Source organism: Choloepus didactylus, chromosome 1 (assembly GCF_015220235.1).
Source record: "Choloepus didactylus isolate mChoDid1 chromosome 1, mChoDid1.pri, whole genome shotgun sequence".
Taxonomy (NCBI): Eukaryota; Metazoa; Chordata; class Mammalia; order Pilosa; family Megalonychidae; genus Choloepus; species Choloepus didactylus.
The window spans coordinates 123,355,139-123,373,556 of record NC_051307.1 but is presented as its reverse complement, the minus strand read 5'-3'; the positions used below and the strand labels follow the sequence as shown (position 1 = coordinate 123,373,556).

Below are 18,418 nucleotides of genomic sequence, written 5' to 3'. Positions count from 1 at the left end.
ATTAAAACCTAAAAAGAGTTATGTATATAGTATGTAAGAATGTCCACCAGAGTGACCTTTTGACTCCATTTGAAATCTCCCAGCCAGTGAAACTTTATTTCGTTTCATTTTGCACCCCTCTTTTGGTCAAGAAATTGTTCTCAATCCCACGATACCAGGTCTAGATTCATCTCCGGGAGGCATATCCTGTGTTGCCAGGGAGATTTGCACCCCTGAGAATCAGGTCCCACATATGGGGGGAGGGCAGTGAGTTCACCTGCAGAGTTGTAAACCTCTAGTTTTAACTACCAGTATATAAGAAATACAGGTGACAACGAAGTATGTTAAATGACATCATAGTGATGCAAATATCAAAATCCAGATAATAGATAACCCCGTAAGCTAAGTTACCCAGTTTCTTCAATAAATTAAAATGCATGGAAAAAAAAATGGAGAGGAGACCTGTAAAGTAAAAGAGCATTATGTAGACATTGTTTGGATTCTGATTCAAACAACCCGATTGTTAAAATATCTTTTTAAAAATTGAGACATTTGCGGAAATGTGAATATTGTCTATTTTGTGAGTTAACTGTCTCTGCTGATCTTGTCTGAGGTCTCTTATGTAAGTCAGATGGCAGCTGGGTCTGGAGGTATCTGGACTTTTATAGGTTTATAACGGCATTGTGATTATATTTAGGAATTTTTATCTCTTAGAAATAAAGGGATTTGTTTAAAATAATACAATAAAGGAATTTTTTATCTTTGAGAGTTAAGTAGATGGGGATATGGGTGAAACAAGATTTTGTAGAACGTTTCTAAATTTCCAAATAAAAGTTTAAAAAGAAGAGTAGGGATACCAGAGAATGGTGTTTTAGAAGCCTAGATACAGAGTTCCTATAGTCATTGCACAACTTTGTCAGATGCTATGGGGATCAACTAGAAAGAAAAGATGCCACTGATTTTGGTCGTTACTTTCATGACCTTTGCTACAGCAATTTTAGTCTATGTTTGGACTAAAACCTGATAGCGTTTTTAGAAATGATTAGAAGATAACATGGAGAGAGCAGGGTAGATCACTCTTGATATTAAGAAAACTTTTTTCTTTATAAAACATTATAAACCTATGATTAAAAATACTAAATGAAAGTAAAAGGTGAAAAATTGAAAACTCTCACCTTTTTCCTTTCCCTTCTTCTCACCCACCCCCTTAGTTTCAGTCTCCAGTTTATTCTCAAGATGTGTCATTACTGAATGACTGGAATGGCAGCCTGAGTGGGAGAGATTTTTGGGGTGAAGACTCAAACATGCCTTTCCCTGAGAAGAGCTAGTGGACATAAAGAGAAATTGGAAATGGCACAGAGAAGGACTAATGGAATAACTCCCAGAGAAATAAAAGGGATTTAGTGGCCAAGGCAGAATAAAGAATAGAGGTACTCATTTTTTGAGACAGCAGGAAAAGAGAAGAGATAACTGCCCTTCCTCAAGTTGTAGATTTGAGTTCTCTCCTGAGAGCAATTGAGATTTGGAGAGTTGGTGGCATCTAGTGTTTGGGGAGATTTGGTGAAACCACAGGAATGAGCAAAAGGATGATGATGTGGAGGACCCAGCTCAGGCCTCAACTATGTTCCAAATGGCTGATTCACTGAGGAGTGGCATCATCCAGGTGATGTGACAGCTCATTGATTGCCAGGGATGACTCAGTTCTTTGGCTGGTTAGCTAAGGAGTGGGGGGTGGGGAGGGGTGGGGATTTCTTTTCCTTGCTTTGTGTGAGTTTACTAAAACTATGCATTTACATTTAAAAATAGCTCAGGTAGGACTGTTCAGTCAAGAGGACTTTAGCAGCTGTGTTTCCTTAAGTGACCACTTTCAGCAGACTGTCATGTAAAGGAAAAAAATTGAAAAAAACCTGTAGCTAAATCTAATAATGATTACATGGAGACCTCCAACCATACAGTTGCAGTGGAACTACTTTCACTTCCTCTATTAAAGAAACAGGTAACAGAAAGCTTGTTCCTGGCCATACCTATTAATGATATTGCAGTGAAATTTTAAAATGTATTCAGGGTAGGTTCTGTTTGCTATATTTTGAATAAACACAGTATTAAGAATAAAATGGGTTTATATGAATAAACTTTGGTGTCTGTGAGCCTCAGATAATATTTTGTAGAAATAGAAATGACACTTGTATCACTTACTTCAGAAAATAGAAATGTCTAAATAAATATTAAGATTTTTCCTTGTCAATTATTTCTCTATGTATTTAAAAACCGTTTTCTTCAAGATTTTATATAAATTGTTTATTAATCATCATATTTAGAGGTTCTAAAACGTGAACTTTAAACTTTACTTTTTGTATTTTTTTAGGAGACCCGTGTACAGTATCATCTCAGTTGGAGTTAGAAGAAGCCTTTAGGCTTTATGAGCTAAACAAGGATTCTGAACTCTTAATTCATGGTAAAGGGGTAGTCCTTTCTTGTTCTTCTACAGCTATAATTTATTGAAATAACTCTATATTCTTGACTATTTTAAAACATAATCCTGATGTTGTTATCCTAATCTCTACCCCCCATTGCTACGTAATTGTCCTTATTCAGTAGTTCTCAACTGAAGTATGCGTCTTATAGTCTTAAGAAATTTGTTGTCTGCGTATGCCTTCTTAGATATTAAGATGTGATCGTAATTTCACAGCAAACTTTAGGAGAGGATTTAAGAATTAAGAGCTTAGTGAACCAAATGGATGCAAATAATGATCTCCAAAGTATCCTTTCCTGTATTTGCGAGTTAATAGTGAAACCATTTGCATAGTATTTTATAGACGTTAGTGTATTTAAACCACAGTAGCCATAAGAGGTGGGTAGTAGTATAAAAAAGAAACCTGAATTCAGTGATCAAATAACTGATATATTACAGACCTGGGTCGTGAATCTTAGGTATTCTTATTCTAAATCTGTGTTCTTTTCATTCTAGCTTGCTACCGCTCAAATGTTTTATCTCATGTAGAATCCACTTAAAATACTGCTTGTAATTACAAAACATTGGTAATATTTCATGTAACGTTTTTGGGAGCTGAAGGGAACCGGAGCCAGGAAACTCTTTACATCTTGGAACAAATGTAAATCTTTCCCAGAGTATAGTGAATCTCCTTCAATACCTACTTAATATTCTGTTGTACTTTTCTTTACAGTGTATTTTCTTAAAAAAAAAAAAAAAGTTTGATTTTTTTTTTCTACCTTCAGAATTTGATGTAGTAACTCCCAATTGATCCATAATTTAGTTTACAATCTTTGCAGATCTTCAGAATTCATCCATTTTTTAGATGAATGGATAAAACTTTGAAATGAGCTTAAAGAAATGTTTATCAATTGTACAAAAGTCTTTTTAGTTTTAAGTTTTATTCCTTTTTATGTTACATGATACATCTGTTTTCATAAGTTAGCTTAAAAAATAATGCAGTGTTAAGAACCATGATTCCCATACTCTGTGCTTATTAAACCATATTCTTTAGTACATCACAGACTATAAATAATTGACTATATTCCTCCTCTTTATAAAAATTGTTTGAATTAGCATGTTTATAAATTTATGGTTCCTAAGATCAACATACATTTTTGGGATTTTGGTACTGTTTCCAGTGTTAATGTATTCCTAATGTATTGTAACAAGCATGTCAGTACAACAAGGATTAAGGAAATAGTAATTAATGATTTTAAGGACAAAGAACCAATTAATGTTAAAACAGGGATTGGAATTAGAGCTTCTAATGTGTTGTTTATAGACATGTTTCATTTCATAAAAACTTGTTATATAACCTTGGTAAAAGGGATCCCTTCAGAAAATAATTTTGACCGTATGCTAAGAATGTAGTGTCATGTGACGAGAGGGTCAGATTGAAATTTCGGTCAATTTTTTTGACATTTTAATCTAATATTCTTTGTAATTTGTGTGTCTTAAAATGTGCTGTATTGCTTTTTTTTTTTTTTTCTTTCAGTATTCCCTTGTGTACCAGAACGTCCTGGAATGCCCTGTCCAGGAGAAGATAGTGAGTGTTTATATACTTTATATCTTTGAAAAGACTTATTTATGACATGATGGCACAGATGAAAAGAAAGAAATCAGATATAGAACTTTTAATACATTTGATTTCTTTTCCCTTCTTCAGTCTAATTTAGACCATATTAGCAACTGATTTCTCATTTTGCTAAACTCTCTACTTTGCCAGATCAAATTCAGTAGACACAGTTTTTTTTTTTTTTTTTTTTTGATAACAGGAAAAGCTTTATTAAGGCAAAAAAATCAAAAGACATAAAAGAAGAATCTGATAAACCCAACCAGATAAAAATTAAAATTCTGTGCCTTAAGACAATAGAAAGTTATAAAACAGGGGATAAATGCAGAGAAATTAATTTGCATGTATATAAAACAAAGGGTTAGCATCTAAATTTTCAAGCATTTCTTCACATAAAATAGTACACAGTTTTTAGTTACTAATTACATAATTATTTATTGCATATATGAAGGCAAGTTAAGTTAATTTTAAGTTGTGTTCCCTCCCAGTTTTTAATTTTGAAAATTTTCAAACCTTTGGAAAAGTTCAGGTAACATTGAAAACAAAGACAGCCATATATCCTTCTCCCAAACTGACCAATTGTTAAACCTTTTTTGTGTTTGCTTGTATTTCTGTGCACACACACACATATATGTACACGTATATACATAATACACACTTGTTTTATTTTTTATTTTTTGCTGTACCATTTGAGAGTAAGTAACTGACATGACACTTTACCTTGAAATACTTAAACATGTGTCCTTATGAATTGTAATGGGAGTGTCTTTTGAATGTCTAAGCTCCTGGTTACCATTAATAAGATAAGATGAAACAAACAACAGTTTGGTGTAATGTAACTTAAATGTGCAGACTTTTTTTTTTTTAAGCAGTTGTATCGAGTTAAATTCACATACAGTGCAAATCATCTCAAGTGTACAATCAGTGTCTTCTAGTATATTCACAGAGTTGTGCTTTCATCACCACAACCAATTCTATAACCTTTTCACCCACACGAGGATTCACAATGTTATATAGTTTCATGTTTCATCCTCTGGCTTTTCTTCTAGTTACATGTATGACCGTAAACATTTCCATTCAACCACACTGGTACACACATGACATTACTGTTAATTACACTCACTGTAATTTGCTACTATCACCTCTATCCATTTCCAAACATTTACAATCAAACTTATTGAAAATTCTGCACAAATTAAGCATTAGCTCCCATTCTCTGCCCTCATTCTGTCTTATGTTGACCTTTGTTCTAGATATTAACACCATAAGTTTGCTAGTTATACTTAGTTCGTATTAATGAGGTCATACAATATTTATCTTTTGTGTCTGACTAGTGATGTTGAGCATCTTTTCATGTGCTTTTTAGCCACTTGTATATCCTCTTTGGAAAAACGTATATTTGAGCCTTTTGCCTTTTTATCATTGAGTTATAGGATCTCTTTATTCTGAATATTAAACCGTAATCAGATATGTGGTTTCCAAATATTTTCTCCCATCATGAAGGCTGCCTTTTCACCCTCTTGACAAAGTCCTTTGAAGCACAAAAGTACTCAATTTTGAGGAGGTTACCATTGATTTATTTTTCTTTTTCTTTTGTTGCTTTGCTTTGGGTGTAAAGACTAAGAAATTACTGCCTATCACTAGATCTTGAAGTTACTGCCCTGTATTTTCTTCTAGGAGTTTTATTGTACTGGCTCTTTTTTTTTTTTTTCCCAATAGTAAATATTTATTTTATTTAGAAGTACATACATAGGTAGTTTTTTTTTTAATTCAGTTTTATTGAGCTATATTCACATACCATACAGTCATCCAAGGTGTACAATCAGTTGTTCACAGTACCATTATATAGTTGTGCATTCATCACCACAATCAATTTTTGAACATTTTCATTACCACATATAAAAAGAATAAGAATTAAAATTAAAGTAAAAAAGAACACCCAAAACATCCCATACCCCCACCCCACCCCCATTATTGATTTACTGTTTGTCCTCATTTTTCTATTCATCTGTCCATACACTATATAAAGGGAGTGGGAGCCACAAAGTTTTCACAATCACACAGTCACATAGTGGAAGCTATATAGTTATACAGTTGTCTTCAAGAATAAAGGTTACTGGGTTGCAGTTCAACAGTTTTGGGTATTTTCCTCTAGCTATTCCAATACACTGAAAACTAAAAAAGGATATCTATATAATGCATAAAAATAACCTCCAGAATGATCTCGACTCTATTTGAGATCTCTCAGCCACTGAAACATTATTTTGTTTCATTTCTCTTCCCTTCTTTTGGTCCAAGGATGCTTTTCAGTCCCCTGATGCCAGGGCTAAGCTCGTTACTGCGAGTCATATCCCACGTTGCCAGGGAGATTTACACCCCTGGGAGTCATGTGTCATGTAGAGGGGTGGGCAGTGAGTTTACCTGCAGAGTTGGCTCAGAGAGAGAGGCCACATCTGAGTAACATAAGAGGTTCTCTAGGGGTGACTCTTAGGTGCTGTTTTAAGTAGGTTTAGCCTCTCCTTTGCAGCAATGGACTTCATAATGGCAAGCCCCAAGATCAAGGGCTCGGCCTTCCAAATTGGCATTCCCCAGTGCTTGTAAGAATATCATCAATTCCCCAGGTGGGGAAATTTAATATTTTCCCCCAGTCCCTCAAGGGGGCTTTGCAAATACACTTTTATTCTTTGCCCAAATTACTCTGTGATATATTGGGGTTTCACACTAGCCTGTACAAACCAACCAGATTTCATTCCCTTTTCAACATTCCATGTAATTACGTTGTTTGAATAAACTAACCATACAAGTTAAATCATAAAGTGTGTTACAAACAGTATTGATTTTGCGACTAATAAATGTCTCTTCCTTTGGTCTCACACAGAGGTTGAAGTTTTAAAAACACTGTCAATCTCATCCTTTACCCTTTAGTTTGATTTACCTTAGTCCTAACCAAGTCCATTTTGTTCATAGCTCTAATTAAAGTCTGATCTCTTTTTTCAGAATCCTTAACATTTGCTGTATGGGGTAATGCTAACATTCATAGCTGTAGGACTCTGGCTCAGAGTCTCAGGTGCCACACAGATACCCAAAGTTCCAGGGACTGACTGGGTTATACACAAAGAGCTCAGCATCTCAGAAATTGGAAATAGCCATTATAACTCAGGAATAGATGTAACTGCTGTAAGAGCTTACGATCTAGGAACCTTTATAGCAAACCTTCCCCTGATAACCTGTGTCTCAGGCTTAGGTCTCAGAGTTTGCACATTACAGTTAGTCCATATTCGTGAGGCATTATAATGTTTTTCTTTTCATTTCTGGTTTATTTCATCCAACATACTGCCCTCAATGTCCATTCACCTCACAACTTCACTCCTTCTTGTAGCAGCTTAATATCTGTTGTATGTATACACTACAGTTTGCCAGTCTGTTCACCAGTCGATGTGCCCTTAGGCCACCTCCATCCACTGCAAATCATGAATACTTACACCATAAACCTCACTGTGGAAATGTCCTTTTGTGTCCCTCTCTTTGGTTCTCCCAAGTAAATACCCAATAACTGGGTTGCAGGACCATATGGCAACCCCATGCTTAGCTTCCTGTAGAACCACCACACTGCTCTCCAGATGGGCTGTACCATTCTCCTTCCCCACCAATGGTGGTGAGGTACATCCCTTTCTCCACATTCTCCCCAGCACTTGCATCCCTCTGCTTAATTTTTAGAGTTTTATTCATGCACTGTATATTTCATCTTAAGTAAACAATCAGTGGTCCCCTGTATAGTCACGTAGTTATGCATCACCACCACTATCTATATAAGGACATTTCCATTTCTTCCACAAAGAAAGAGGAAGAGAAGAAAAAAGTAAAAAGACAAAGAAACAGAAAAAGAAAGAAAAAAAAAATGACAACTAAAAGGCAACAAAAGAAAAGGTAAAATTAAAATAATAACGCAACAAAAAAAGTCAGATAACAACTCTAATGCCAAGGATCCCATACTCCTCCCTTATATTCCCCTCTTGTAGGCATTTAGCTTTGACGTATTGCCTTTGCTGTAATTAAGGAAGCCTATTACAATGTTACTGTGAACTATAGACTCTATTTTGCATTGATTGTATTTTTTCCCCAATACCATCCCCTTTTTAACACCTTGCAGAGTTGACATTCATTTGTTCTTCCTCATGTAAAAACATATTTCTACTTTTTATCACAATCATTGACTGCTCTAGGTTTCACTAAGTCATACATTCCCAGTCTTTATCTTCTATCTTTCCTTCTGGTGTCCTACATGCCCCTAACCTTCCTCTTTCAACCATGCTTTTCATTATCTTTGTTCAGTTTACTTACATTCTTGTGCTACCATCACCCAAAAATGTGCTCCAAACCTCTCTCTCTTCTTGTTTCTGTCTGTAGTGATCCCTTTAGTATTTCCTGTAGAGGAGGTATCTTGTTCACAAACTCATTCAGTGTCTGTTGGAGAATATTTTAAATTCTCCTTCATATTTGAAGAACACTTTTTCCAGATATAAAATTCTTGGTTGGTGGGTTTTCTCTTTTAGTATCTTAAATATATCATACCTCTGCCTTCTCACCTCTGTGGTATCTACTGAGAAATCTGCAGATAGTCTTATCGAGCTTCCTTTGTATGTGATGGATTGCTTTTCTCTTGCTGCTTCCAGAATTTTCTCATTGTCTTTGACATTTGATAATCTGATTATTAAGTGACATGACGTAGGTCTATTTGGATCTATTCTGTTTAAGGTATGCTGCACTTCTTGGATCTGTAGTTTTATGTCTTTCGTAAGAGATTGGAACTTTTCAGTGATTATTTCCTATATTATTGCTTCTGCCCCTTTTCCCTTCTCTTCTCCTTCTGGGACCTATACATTCATGTACTTCATGTTGTCATTCAGTTCCCTGAGACGTTGCTCATATTTTTCCATTCTTTTCCCTATCTGTTCTTCTGTGTGTAGGATTTCAGGTGTCTTGCTCTCCAGTTCCTGAGTGTTTTCTTCTGCCTCTTGAGATCTGCTGTTGTTATGTCTCCATCGTGTCTTTCATCTCTCATGTTGTGCCTTTCATTTCCGTAGATTCTGCCATTTGTTTTTTCAAACTTTCAGTTTCTACCTTATGTTCGCCCAGTGTTTTCATTATACCCTTCGTCTCTTTTGCCATATCTTCCCTAAACTTGTTGAATTGATTTAGCATTAGTTGTTTCAATTCCTGTATCTCAGTTGAAATGCAAGCTTGTTCCTTTGACTGGGCCATATCTTTGTTTTTCTTTGTGTAGGTTGTAGTTTTCTGTTGTCTAGGTATCTGGTTTCCTTGGTTACCCCAGTCAGGTCACTGATTCGTTGTTCAACTTCCTCTAGTCTTGTACTATATGAGTGTCCAGAATCTTTTTAATTTGGTCAACAGTTTCTTTAATTTCCATAAGATCATCTATTTTTTTATTTAGTCTTGCAATGTCTTCTTTATGCTCTTCTAGGGTCTTCTTGATTTCCTTCATATCCCGTACTATGGTCTCATTGTTCATCTTTAGTTCTTTGAGTAGCTGCTCTAGGTGCTGTGTGTCTTCTGATCTTTTGGTTTGGGTGCTTGGGCTTGGGTTATCCATATCGTCTGGTTTTTTCATATGCTTTATAATTTTCTGTTGTTTTTGGCCTCGTGGCATTTGCTGAACTTGATAAGGTTCTTTTAGGATTTGTAGACCAATTGAATTCCTTATCTCTAATTTATCAGATCTACAGCTTCGTGGAGTATACTTTCTCTAACTAACCAGCAGGTGGCGTCCACGAGCCACCTGTTCTCCACAAGCCAGTTCTCCCCTGCTTAGCCTTTTTGGTGAGTGAGGGAGTGAGTCTTGTGGGGTCCAATTGGTGTACCAAGCTTGCGTGTGTAGTTGGTGTTGCCTGCCCTGTATATGGGGCGTGTTTCTGGGCAGTCAGGGAGGGGGGTGGCCCTAACAATCAAATCTCCCTGGTGATCCTAGAGTTTTAAAGCTGTTGCAGTAGTCTAATCCTTCAGTTCAGTCCTGCCACAGTTCGTCTCTGCCACTGACCCACAAGTCCTTGGTATTGGCGTATGGCTCCTGAGACTTGCAAGTGGGCCCCTCTTCCAGGCTGTGCACCCCGGGTCCTCTGTTGAGGGATGACTGTGCTATGTCACAGGTGAGTGCCGTCCCCCCAGGGCAGTTCTGGGCTGCTGGGCTGTGTAGGGAGGCTCCCAGTCTGCTGAAATGATGGCTGAATGGGGCTTTGTTAATTCACACTACTCCACCTTCCCAACTCTGGGACAATCAGCTTCGGTTGCAGGGAAGGCTAATGTCCACGCCCAGTTTTGTGGTGTGTGCCTGTTATTTGAAGCACTTCCGTCACACTGGGTTGTCTGGGGCAGCTCTGGGCTATGGGGCTGGCGATGGGCAGGAGTGTTTCCTGTCCACCAGGATGATGGCTGTGAGCGGACACCCCCCTTTTCTTGGGAAGTTGTGTTGTTTAGTGAATTTTCTCAGCCACTGGATTATTGCCTTTTGTCTCAGAGCTCTCTTAGTTCTGCTCCTGACTTGACCTGCCCAAATTGCAAGTCTTTGAAGCTTTCTGTATTGGGCTTCTTAGAGTAATTGTTTTAGAAAAAGAAAAAAGTATTAAAAAAAAAAAAAAAAAGGGCCCTCCTCAGAGATCTAATGGGTTATTGAAATGCGAAGAGACAAAGCAACCAGGGCCATTAAGGAAAGGTGCACAGGGCAGAGAGATCAGCTTTTCTTCGGGATTTGCATATGCGCCTCAGGGCCTGAGCTCTGCCCTTCCCCTTTCTATGTTCACCAGGACTCCAAAAATCCTCCGCTTTTATTTTGGAGTGTTTCGTGTTGTTTTTTTTCTATGCCTGTCTCCTCTCTGTTGGGCTGGCTGCTCTCAGATTCTGTGGTGTCTGGTCTCAGTCTGTCTATGGTTGGAGTTTGGATCAGTAGAATGAGTTTCCAATAAGGGCTGCCACTGCAGTTCTCCCTTCTCCTTCCTGGAGCTGACAGCCCCTCCTCCCACGGGACTGAGCCTGGCAGGGAGGGGCGCGGGTCCCCTGGCCTCAAAAACTTACAGATTTCGCTGATCTCAGCAGTTCCACGTTTTCATGAGTGTTGTATGAAGTATGCCCAAAGTCAGATTGCTCTGTGGTGTCTAGTCCACACAGTTCCTGGCTTTCTACCTACTTTCCTGGAGGAGTAACTAAAACACACAGCTCACCAGTCCGCCATCTTGCCCCGCCTCCTCCCTTGGCTTTTCTTTTTTTGGAGGTTTTTGATGACTGTTTGTCATGGTCCTCTGTTTCTTCTAGATTCAATGTAGGTGTTTATGTGTTTCTAGAAAATTGTCCATTTCGTCTCTAAGTTTTCTAGTTTTTTGCCATCTGGTTGTTCATAGTCTTTTATTTCTGTGGGATCAGTATTAATGTCCTTCCTCTCATTTCTGGTTTTATTTATTTGCATCTTCTCTCTTTTTTTTCTTTGTCAATCTAGGTAAGGGCTTGGCAGTTTCATTGATCTTCTCAAAGAAGTAGTATTTGGTATTGTTGATTCTGTATTTTTTTTCTCAATTTCGTTTACTTCTGCTCTAATCTTTGTTTTTTCTTGTCTTCTGATTGCTTTGGGATTAGTTTACTATTTTTTCCTACTCTCTCGAGGTTTGTAGTTAGGTTTTTTTTTTTTTTTTTTTTTTTTTTTTTTTTTTATTGCAAGCATTTAGTTCTTTAAATTTCCCTCTCCTGACTGCCTTTACTGCATCCCATAAATTTTGATAAGTTGTATGCTCGTTTTCATTCATCTCAAGATGTTTACTGATTTCTCTTGCAATTTGTTCTTTGACCCCCTGCTTGTTTGAATTTGTTGTTTAGCCTCCATATATTTTTGCATTTTCTGTCTATTATTGATTTCCAGCTTCATTCCATTATGATCAGAGAAAGTGCTGTGTATAATTTCAGTCTTTTTAAATTTATTGAGACCTGCTTTGTGACCAGGCATGTGGTCTATCTTGGAGAATCATCCATGAGCACTTGAAAAGAATGTATATCCTGCTATTTTCGGGCATATTGTTCTGTATATGTCTCTTAGGTCTATTTCATTTATTAAATTCTTCAAGTTCTCTGTTTCCTTATTGATCCTCTGTCTAGATGTTCTGTTTATTGATGTAAGTGGCATATAAAATCTCTAACTATTATTATAGATATGTTTATTTTCCCTGTCAGTTTTGCTAGTGTTTACTTCATGTGTTTTGCTGCACCCTGTTAGGTGGATATGCGTATTTATGATTGTTATTTCTTCTTGGTTGATTGCCCCTTTTACTAACATATAATCCTTCTTTGTCCTTCTTTTCTCTTGTAACTGTTTTGCATAGTTAGTATAGCTACCTCTGCTCTTTTTTTTTTCATTACTATTTGGTTGGTATATCTTTTTTTAGCCTTTCAGTTTCAACGTATTTGTGTTCCTGGGTCTAAGGTGAGTCTTCTTGACAGCACATAGATGGATCCATTTTATCCATTTTGCCAATCTTTGTCTTTTGAATAGGGATCCATTAACATTCAATTGTTACTGTAAAGGCAGTATTTACTTTTACTATTTTATCTTTTGCCTTTTATATGTTGTATCTTACTTTTGTCTCTCTTTTTACCGTTTTAGTTACCCTTCCTGATAATCTTCATTTCTAAACTCTCCTCCATGACTTTCTCTCCTGTATTTTCCTTTCAGCCTGCACTCCCTTTAGTATTTCTTGTTGGGTTGTTAACAAGCTCATTTTCTGTTTATCTGTGTATTTTAAACTCTCCCTCATTTTTTAAATGCGATTTTATTGATATATTCACACACTGTACAAACCATCCAATGTGTACAATCATGGGCTCACAATAGCATCACATAGTTGTGCATACATCTTCATGATCAAATTTAGAACATTTCGTTACTCCAGAAAAGAAATAAAAAGAAAAAAGAAAACCTGAATCCTCTCATATGTCTTATCCTCCCCTATTATTGACCCATAGTATTGGTGTGGTACATTTGTTACTGTTGATGGAAGAGCATTAATATATTACTATTAACTATAGTCCATAGTTTGCAATAGGTACATTTTTTCCTATACATCCCTCTATTATTACCTCCTTGTATAGTATACATTTGCTCTAGTTTGATTCACTGTTATACATTCCCATGTTTTAACCTCCATCTTTCCTCTGGTGACCTACATGACTCTAACCTTCTCCTTTCCACCTCGCTCACATACCATTCAGCACTGTTAATTATGTTCACAATAATGTGCTAATGTTACCTATGTCCATTTCCAAACATTTAAGTTCAACCTAGTTAAATATTCTGTAGATATTCAGCAATTGTTCCCCATTCTTTATCCTCATTCTATCTCCTGGTAACCTATATTCTATATTTTACGTCCATGCGTTTACATATTATAATTAGTTCATATCAGTGAACACATCATACAGGATTGTCCTTTTGTGTCTGACTTATTTCACTTAACTTATTGTGCTCAGGGTTCATCCATGTTGTTTGCTTCAGGACTTTATTCTTTCTTACTGCTGAATTCTCCCTCATTTTTGAAGGACAGTTTTGCCTGGTAAAGAATTCTTGCCTGGCAGTTTCCTTTTAAATATCTTAAATGTATCATACCACTACCTTCCTGCCTCCATGGTTTTTGATGAGAAACCAATACTGAGTCTTATTAAAATGTCCAAAAATTGATTGAGGTGTTGAATGCACAACTATATGATGAAACTGAGGACAACTGTGATGCACTTTGGATGATTGTATGGTATGTGAATATATTTCAATAAAATTACATTAAAAATATTTAGTCTTATTTAGTGTCCATTGTATGTGATGAATTGCTTTTCTCTTGCTGTTTTCAGAATTCTCTATCTTTGGCATTTGATGTTCTGATTAGTTTGTGTCTTGAAGTAGGTCTTTAGGATTTACTCTGTTTGGAGTACTCTGCACTTCTTGGATATGTATATTCAAGTCTTTAATAAGAGTTGGGAAATTTTGGGCCATTATTTCCTCAAATATTCTTTCTCCCCCTTTTCCCCTCTGTTCTCCTTTGGAACATCTATGATGCATATGTTTGTGTGCTTTGTGCCGTCATTCAATTCCCTGAGACCCTGCTAAACTTTTTCCATTCTTCTTACTCTCTGTTCTCTGTCTGTAAGATTTTGAATGTTCTGTCTTCTAATTTGCTGATCCTGTCTTCTGCCTGTTCAAATCTGCTGTTGTGTCCCTCTAGTGAATTTCTAATTTCATCTATTGTGCCTTTCATTCCCATAAGATCTCTTATTTTTCCTTGCATGATTTCAAATTCTTCTTTATGCCCACTCGTCTTCTTCTTAATATCCTTTATCTTTTTGGCCTTCTCTTTGCATTGGTTTAGGAGATTTGTTTGATTACCTTTGATTATTCTTTCCAAATTCTGTATCTTCTTCTCTGACTTTTTATTTGCTCTTTTTACTGGGCCATACTTTCCTGCTTCTTGATATGACTTTTAATTTTCTGCCGATGTTGGGCATCAGGTTGTCTTGGTGAGTTTGCTCTTAAGGTCAGATTCTCTCTCTTGTCAAATTTTGTTGTCGTTGGGTTTGTGTTAATGTTCTTCTTTGACACTTGGTTAATCAGTATTACCCAACCAGGGCTGGGCCTGAGACCCAAAAGAGGGGCACACACCAGTTCCACAGGCCCCCAGGGAGAAGGTCAGGTAAAGACACCCCAAGGCCTTTAAATTTCACTCCCAAAGGATGTGCTTTCCTGGCCTACCCAGCATATGGCCCTCTTTGCCCAAAAGACTTTTAGATGTCTTCCTGAAGGCATGCCTTCCTCCTCTCCCATTAAATGGCACTCTTTGGCAACCTATTCTTCTCAAGCCCTCAGAGGTAGACTCTTCTTAGCTCCTTGCCTGATCCACACAACGGTGTAGCAGTACCAGGTCCTAGCATTCCAAATTCGCTGACCATAAGCTGGAACAGTGGTAGACCATGTTCCTCCTTGTTCTTAGGAAAGTGTACCTCCCAGCTCTTTCAGTCTGCAGCTGCTGTGCCCCTCCGCCCCCCCATTCCACCCCAGGCTGGCCTACCCTAAGCTTTCTGCCCTGAGTGTTGGGAGAGAGCACCAGGAGCTGGGGCTGTGGGGTGTTACTCATGATCTCACCACAGCTTTTCCGTCTGTTCATCCTGCACTTTCCTGGGTGTTGCACAGCACTCCCCCCAATCTCCAGAGCCCCAGAACTATTGTTCTGGAGACTTTCTGTCTGTTCCTTCATTGTATTTCTGGGAGAGAAGTGAGCCCAACCTCTTCCTAACCTTGGATTCTCTCTTACAAACTTATTTTTGATCATAAAAAAAACAAACATACCTTTCAGATGTAGGGTATTTTTTAGCTGTGGATATTAGGCTACTCATTTTCATTTATGATTTCTGCCCATATTTATGACTTTAGAAGGAATAGTGGTAATTCTTTGCTTGAATTAAGTGAAAATAGTTGTAAACATTTTGTGACTCTTCATGCTCCTTGGTGAAAAAAAGGATAAATTTAAAAACTGTGGGTAGAATATAAGAAATGGGTAGAACTCTGAAGCAGTGGTAGAAAATGCAAATTTGGATTCAACTGGGAATATTTCACTCGGGTTCCTGTGGCACATGGGTTAAAGCCATGTGTATGCTGCCCTCACAGAGCTGTTAAAGAAGCAACTATCCTCTCTTTGTTTAGAGCTAGAGTTTGAATTTTTCATGTGGTTTTTGTTTGTTTGTTTTAGAGCTAGAGTTTTGAAAGACTTGTCATTATAGCAGATCTTCTTGGTATCAGAAGAGTTCCATCTCCAAATCTATTGTGGATCTGTAGCAGGCTTCCCAGATAAAATATCTTTCCTACCTTTTACTGATACTTCATGTTCACTTTCCCTCTGTAAAATTTACTGAAGATTTTGACACCACCGCCTCCTCCCTGGATAAATATTTCTTAAACTCCAGGATGGAGGAAAATTGATAACCTTTTATGTGGTCTTTTGGCCCTCTTAATTCCTAGGTAACATTAAAATGTTTAAAGTGAAGGTATGTCCAATTGTGCTTCATGAAAGTTTCTGAAAATGTTGTTCTTTTTAGGTTAAAACACTATTAGCAGAAACTTTCTGCTTTGGCTACTGCTAACAAAATAATTTTTAAAATAAATCATTTATATTTAAGATTGTGTATTATTCTTTTTTTTTAATCTTCATTTTATTCAGATATGTTCACATACCACGCAGTCATACAAAACAAATTGTACATTCAATTGTTCACAGTACCATCACATAATTGTACATTCATCACCTAAATCAATCCCTGACACCTTCATTAGAACACACACAAAAATAACAAGAATAATAGTTAAAGTGAAAAAGAGCAATTAAAGTAAAAAAGAACACTGGGTGCCTTTGTCTGTTTGTTTGTTTGTTTGTTTCCTTCCCCTATTTTTCTACTCATCCATCCATAAACTAGACAAAGGGGAGTGTGGTCCTTATGGCCTTCCCAATCCCATTGTCACCCCTCATAAGCTACATTTTTATACAGTTGTCTTTGAGATTCATGGGTTCTGGGTTGTAGTTTGATAGTTTCAGGTATCTACCACCAGCTACCCCAATTCTTTAGAACCTAAAAAGGGTTGTCTAAATTATGCGTAAGAATGCCCACCAGAGTGACCTCTCGGCTCCTTTTGGAATCTCTCTGCCTCTGAAGCTTATTTCATTTCCTTTCACATCCCCCTTTTGGTCAAGAAGATGTTCTCCATCACACAATGCCGGGTCTACATTCCTCCCCGGGAGTCATATTCCACGTTGCCAGGGAGATTCACTCCCCTGGGTGTCTGATCCGATGTAGTGGGGAGGGCAGTGATTTCACCTTTCAAGTTAGCTTAGGTAGAGAGAGAGGGCCACATCTGAGCAACAAAGAGGCATTCGGGAGGAGGCTCTTAGGCACAATTCTAGGGAAGCCTAACCTCTCGTTTGCAGTATTATGCTATCTTAAGATTTCTAATTTAGAGCATTGGAATTGATCTTTTCTATCTTAATTTTAAACAGTGATTCCAGTGCTACATTTACTTTGAAATATGAATTTAGAAACTTAATGGAATCTTCCCACAGTATTAACGTTTAATGACCAATAGATAATGTGTATAATAATGATTGACTTAACCAAAATTACAAAAGTGGACTCAGATTTGGTCTTTGGAACCTATTTCTGCAAGTGTATTTAAGAAGGTATTAGGACAAAAACCATTGGATGAAAGGTTGTTGGGGAAGTGAATGCTCTAGTGGTCACAAAATATCACATATTTCTTACAAAAACAACATCCTCTTACAGTGAACAGAGCTAGCAATCACTGCTTTTAGCCAAGTGATCAAATAGCAGTAGTGGGAGTTTAAAATCTGACAGTTATATACCTTGTGATGTTATGTAATAAGTCATACACAACATCATCTGTGTAATATTTTTGCCAAAAACATTTAATCTGAGTTGAATCACAAGGAGATAGACAAATCCAGAATGTGGGACATTCTGTAGAAAATGAACAAGAAGAAGAAAAGGCAGAGTAAATGTTTTAGAATACATTAAAGAGACGTAACGGCCAAATGTAATGCCTGAATCTTGATTGGAGGCTAGATTGAAAAAAAGAGCAATGAGAGACATTTTGGGGACAATCAGGGAAATTTGCTTATAGACTGTGTATTAGGTGATATTGAACTAATTAATTTTCTAATACATGGTAATAATATTGTGATTATGTAGAATTAGGGGGAATGGATACTAAGATACTTAAGGGTCAAGTATCATGATATCTCCAATTTGGTTTAAATGATTCAGAATAAAAGAGTGTATGTATATATAGAGAAGAAAATAAATGTGGCAAAATGTTAATAATTGGTAAATCTAGATGAAGGATATTCTGGTGTGTTTCTGTTTGCTAAAGCTGCTGAAATGCAAAATACCAGAAATGGACTGGCTTTTAACAATGGGGATTTATTAGCTTACAAGTTACAGTTCTAAGGCCATGAAAATGTCCAGATTCAGGCATCAACAGGATACCTTCTCTGAAGAAAGGCTGCTGGCATCTGGGACACCTCTGTCACATGGGAAGACACATGGTCGGCATCTGCTGGTCCTTCTTTCCTGGGTTTCATTGCTTTCAGCTTGTGACTTCAGTGGCTTTTTCAGCTTCTGTGTGTCCTTGCTTGCTTCTCTGGGGTTTTTCTCTGTATATACTTCCTGGGCTTTTTCTGCCTTTTATCTTCTCAGGGGCTCCAGTAAAAAGATTAAGACCCACTTTGAATGGGTAGGTCACATCTCAAATTGAAATAGCCTAACCA

General features: G+C 37.1%; 1 protein-coding gene across 3 annotated transcripts in view; it reads left to right on the top strand.

Moving 5' to 3' along the window:
• PRKCI (protein kinase C iota) overlaps positions 1-18,418 on the top strand; it is an 83,200-nt gene that overhangs the window by 33,231 nt on the left and 31,551 nt on the right. For 2 of the 3 annotated variants that reach the window (XM_037840911.1, XM_037840918.1), the window contains 2 exons: positions 2,345-2,434; positions 3,969-4,019. In XM_037840911.1, coding sequence (XP_037696839.1) covers positions 2,345-2,434; positions 3,969-4,019 — 141 coding nt within the window. Of the gene's footprint in view, positions 1-1,785; positions 1,976-2,344; positions 2,435-3,968; positions 4,020-18,418 lie in introns of all 3 variants that reach the window. The other variant, XM_037840916.1, reaches the window with a different exon arrangement.